This window comes from Condylura cristata, unplaced genomic scaffold (assembly GCF_000260355.1).
Source record: "Condylura cristata isolate star-nosed mole 26May11 unplaced genomic scaffold, ConCri1.0 scaffold00017, whole genome shotgun sequence".
NCBI lineage: Eukaryota > Metazoa > Chordata > Mammalia > Eulipotyphla > Talpidae > Condylura > Condylura cristata.
The window spans coordinates 4,053,142-4,057,783 of NW_004567118.1; the positions used below are offsets into that span (position 1 = coordinate 4,053,142).

The following is a 4,642-nucleotide window of genomic DNA, read 5'->3' on the forward strand; positions in this document are numbered from 1 at the left end:
TCCCCTGCCTAGTTCCCCGCCACACCTCCAGGTCCCAACTGGAAGGGAAGCACACACCTGGGTACCGATGTGGTTCTGAACGTGTGTGACGCCCAGAGGCACTTTGGGATTGACCAAGAGGAAACACGTGTTGCACAATGATATGATCTTGTTGGTACAGTTGTCAGAGCAGGGCACTCCCACGGCCAAGGACATAAAACCATCCCGGCCAGTCTGGGGCGGCTCAGTTCTGCGTGCCAGGCTGTGGGAGCAGAACCCAGCCCAGCCCCAGGCACAGATGGGACCATGAGCTCCAGCCACAGCTTCAGCCAGACCCCCCTGGGCTCCCTGCCAGGCACGGGAGGCGGCTGGGGCCGGACGGGGAGCTTCCCCCGGGCCCCCAGTGTGCATGGCGGCGCAGGGGGTGTCCGCGTCTCCTTGTCCTTCACCAAGCCCAGCTGCCCGCCCCGTGGAGGGTCTTGGGGGTCCGGAAGAGGCTGCACCCTCCTTGGTGGAAATGGGAAGGAGACCATGCAGAACCTCAATGACCGCCTGGCCGCCTACCTGGACAAGGTGCGCGCCCTCGAGGAGGCCAACGTTAAGCTCGAAAGTCACATCCTGAAGTGGCATCAGCAGAGAGAACCAGGAAATAAGCAAGATTACTCCCACTATGAGGAAAATATCAGCCGCCTGCAGGAGCAGGTAAGATTCTGGTGACTCTGGAAGTCCAGTGTGGGCGGGGAGAAGAGAAAGAGGTACCAGAGACAATTTCTGGGAAATTGGAAGAGGGCATTAAGTAATTGTACCCAACGGTATTTGAGGGTGCTTTCTTATTATACACTAAATGAGCTCAGGAAAATCTGTCGTTTATATTTAATCTTCCATAGATAAACTATGTGGAAGTGAGAGAAGCAAAAATTACAGATCTACCATAGACTTGTTTAAAGGAAGCTACCTGATTTTTCACTCGCCAAGAGAATCTTAAAACTGTAAAGCAAACAGCGATCTCCCCAGACATTCTACCCACCCCAAACCGCTGTCATGTGGGATTTTCTACCAGCTGAGTTGCAGTCAGTATCACTCCACAGACAGCTTCCCCCTCCTGGGCACTGTTAGCAGGCCCATGTTCCCGCTGCCCACTGACCCAGAGTGGCCAGTTGCTCAGAAATAATAAAAGAAACGTGACTTGGAATCTCAGGGTTAGGGTATGTTGTGAAGACTTCAAAAACGAAGTAACTTTGCAACCAAATGTTTTTTCAGAGTGAAGCTTATACTTTCTGCGACTTCTCATGACATTCTCTGTTTGAGCTTATTTTTACTCGCACATAGGCTTATTTTTTAAAGCTCTGTAACTTGCCTGGGCCATCAAGCTGTCCTAGGAAGTTCGCTGTAAGATCATGTCCTAGAAAGGGTATCACCGGTTTCCAATACTTTTACGATATCATTTCTTACCAGGCAGTCATCCTTGCTTGCCTGTAGGAAGAACCAATCAAGATAATAGAAATCTGTCCTCATAATGAACCCTAATTATTGAATAATCAACCTAATAACTGACTGTGTAATTACCTTAACTATATAGTACCTGGTTGTCTTTACAAAGTAAACAAGGTGACTCAACAGACCTCACCATATTGTTTTCATGCATAAAGTTGCTTTTGTTTTAGAATGGAGAAAAGGTTTGTGCCAGTGGTCCCCAAACTCCCAATTATGAGATTAGACCTGGTCAAATAATCTGTTAACTGACATCAGAGAGAAGGGAGATGAGGAGGGGGGAAGGGAGGCATTTACTGAACACTTACAGCATACCAGCTATCATGGAGGACCTAATACCCTGTCAGTGTGGTCCAGACCATCACTCCCCATGATGAACACCTTCTATAGCATCTGATTAGCTCTCACACCCTGTTAAGAAACTGGGGTTCGAGAAAGTGAGATCACCAACCAAAGCCACCAGCAGGAGGCAGAGGTGGGATTCTGACCTGGGTCTGTTTCCAGTGGCCTTATAACTTCTACACAGCATGGTACTAACCAACTGACCTCATGCATAAAAATGACACGGATTTTAATCAAGCAGATGAATGACATTGACACTGTCAATCACACAGCACATATTTTATACACACTATCTCATTATAGAAAGCAGATATTTTTATCCCCCATCTATAGATGAGATGGCTGAGACCCAGCGGTTGCCCAAATCCTTGAACAGAATCAAGAAGAGCAAGTAGGGAGGACGAGCAGGCAAGAGCATCTTGCCCCGATCTACACACCCCAGGTTCTGGGTTCTGATACTACAAGGGAAGTTCCATGGACTTCAAATTCTGCTCTTCTATCTTCCTTACCTCCGTTACTGTTTCCTCTATGCTTGAGGAAACACTTCCGGGAAGCTGATATTGTCTGTCCAGACCTCCCCTTTTTTAGGTAAGAAAACAAAAAGAGTCTACTGCCCACCCTGGACACCCCTTTCCAGATCCCAAAGAAACCCTAAGTAGGTACAGCACTGCCCAATCCCCACTCTGGGGATGCTGATTTACTCAAAAAGATGTTACTGCAGATGGCCTATGAGGAATTAAGTTCAAGAGTTAATCCCATCCTTCAGAAGCACAGAATTAAAGAACTCAACACAGTGGTAGGGCTAATTAAATACCAGAATATTCGTGTGACTTCCAACAGCACTATATTGGGCATTTTGTTTGCAGCAAAAGTTCTATTTCCCTCTCCCTCGTAGGAGATTACACACCCTGGAGCAACGATGCTGCACTAATAGACCAACCAGATTCTTCCAAAGCACGAACTCAGGGCCTTGGGGAGAATCCGGGTGATTAATTACATGCAATACAAAGCCCAGGCCTGTATGTCATTTCTCAATCTAGCCCTGCTGTTGCTCACCACCAAGGCCGTCTCAGACATCACAGCTGTATCATGCTGCTGCATTTCAGAGCTCACTGTTCATATCCGCGCGGTGCTGGCTGGGCCAGGCCCTGATGTGAGCTTTGCAGGTAGATGGCCCACTCATCTCAGAGAAGCTCATGGGCTGCACAGGGCATTTTGCACTTTCTGGATGTACAGGGCACCATTTCTCTGGGTGTAGTCAGCACTTGGGCTCGCCCAGGGGCCCCAGGAGCTACTTTTCACTTCCCATGAGTTTAGATACGGCAGAGTAACAAGCCTATAGACAAAAGCATGGGGGGGGGGGTCCCTAAGCAGCGCTGCAAAGGGGAGACAACTCCAGAGGCCTCTGTTTCACAAGACCATTTATAATCCACATGGGATACAAGAAGTCAGGCAGGGCCCAGGGAGCGGGCGGTGGGGGGCTATCTCCCACCGCCAACAGCAGAGGTTTGAGAAGGCATCAGTGCCTTTGGTCTCTGATATCAAATGGAAAGTTCACGGACTTCAAATTCTGCTCTTCCAGCTCCCTCACCTCCACTGCTGTTTCCTCTGTGCTTGAGGAAACACTTCTGTGAAGCCCAAACTCTATCCAGACCTATGTTGCATTGCAACACAAAAAATCTACAATTTATCCAAAGCAGACATTGGCCCTCATACCAGAAGTGCTAGATTTTTAAAAAGAAAATTAAACAACTTCTATTATTTTAACTAATTTAAGGTTGACTAATTTCTCAGAGTGCCGAGAATAAGCCAAGTCTTTTACAGCATTATTTTACCTCATTTGTTCTGGCCTAATTCTCCTCACTCTTTGATGAAACAGTTACTATTATTATTGTTGTTAGTATTATTATTACTATTATGCCATTCTATGGATAAAGAAACAGTGTCTTGGCCAAGCTTGCTCAGCTCACAGGAGCTGGATCAGGCTCAGCTCCCTGGGTGCTAGGCCCAGAGTTACCACCTCCTCTGAATCCTCTGTGGTGCATTCATTACACCGAATTCCACAAAATCCGTGAGCCTTGGCATAGGACAGAAATTTTAAAGGGTGCCTTTGTATTGAGGTACAACAAGGTCCTAAGAAAATATTTCCCCAATAAAGGAATTATCTATATAAATGCCACAGACTGTCACAGGATTCCCGGGTCCACCTAAATTACAGCGGTTTAGAGCAAGGACCCCCAGGGCCACCTATTTCCAGCACACACTTCTTACTGAACAGGAGGCCAAGCACAGGGTCCATTGAGGGTGGCTAACCGGAAGTAAATAGGGAAACTCCCAGCTCTGGTTCAGTACCACACATGGCATAGAATCATACTTTTGACTCTGAGACACTTTCCACCCATTTTTCCTGAAGACAGACACATACATCAAATACGCACAATTTCCGATTGCAGTTACCTAAATGGACTTACAAATCCTGTATGTGTATGATAGTAAAGACTTATTTCAACTAATATTTTAATAGCTACAACTGGAATATTCTCACCATTAAATCACGTAAGAACATAGGCACATGCCTGTGAGCTATGTGTGTGAGAACAAGCACTTTGGGGCAAAATAAGTAATAATAATGGAGTGTGATAACTATTGTAAAATACATTAAAAATTAGCATAAATGTATGATCCAAATCATTTGAAATTAGTTTGACAAGCTACTATCAGTGATACTGTGCTCAGCCTCCCAGAGAGATGAGTGCTGTCACAAGAAAGAATGAAGTGCTTCTAAATAATCTTTGCACATTCGTGACAAAACCTACTTCTTTTTTTTTTT

General features: G+C 46.1%; 1 protein-coding gene across 1 annotated transcript in view; it reads left to right on the plus strand.

The window, feature by feature from the left end:
• The first annotated feature begins 285 nt into the window (after window positions 1-285).
• Window positions 286-4,642, plus strand: part of KRT23 (keratin 23, type I) — a 12,501-nt gene continuing 8,144 nt past the window's right edge. The window contains exon 1 of the mRNA XM_004684212.2: window positions 286-681. Coding sequence (XP_004684269.1) covers window positions 286-681 — 396 coding nt within the window. The remainder of the gene's footprint in view (window positions 682-4,642) is intronic.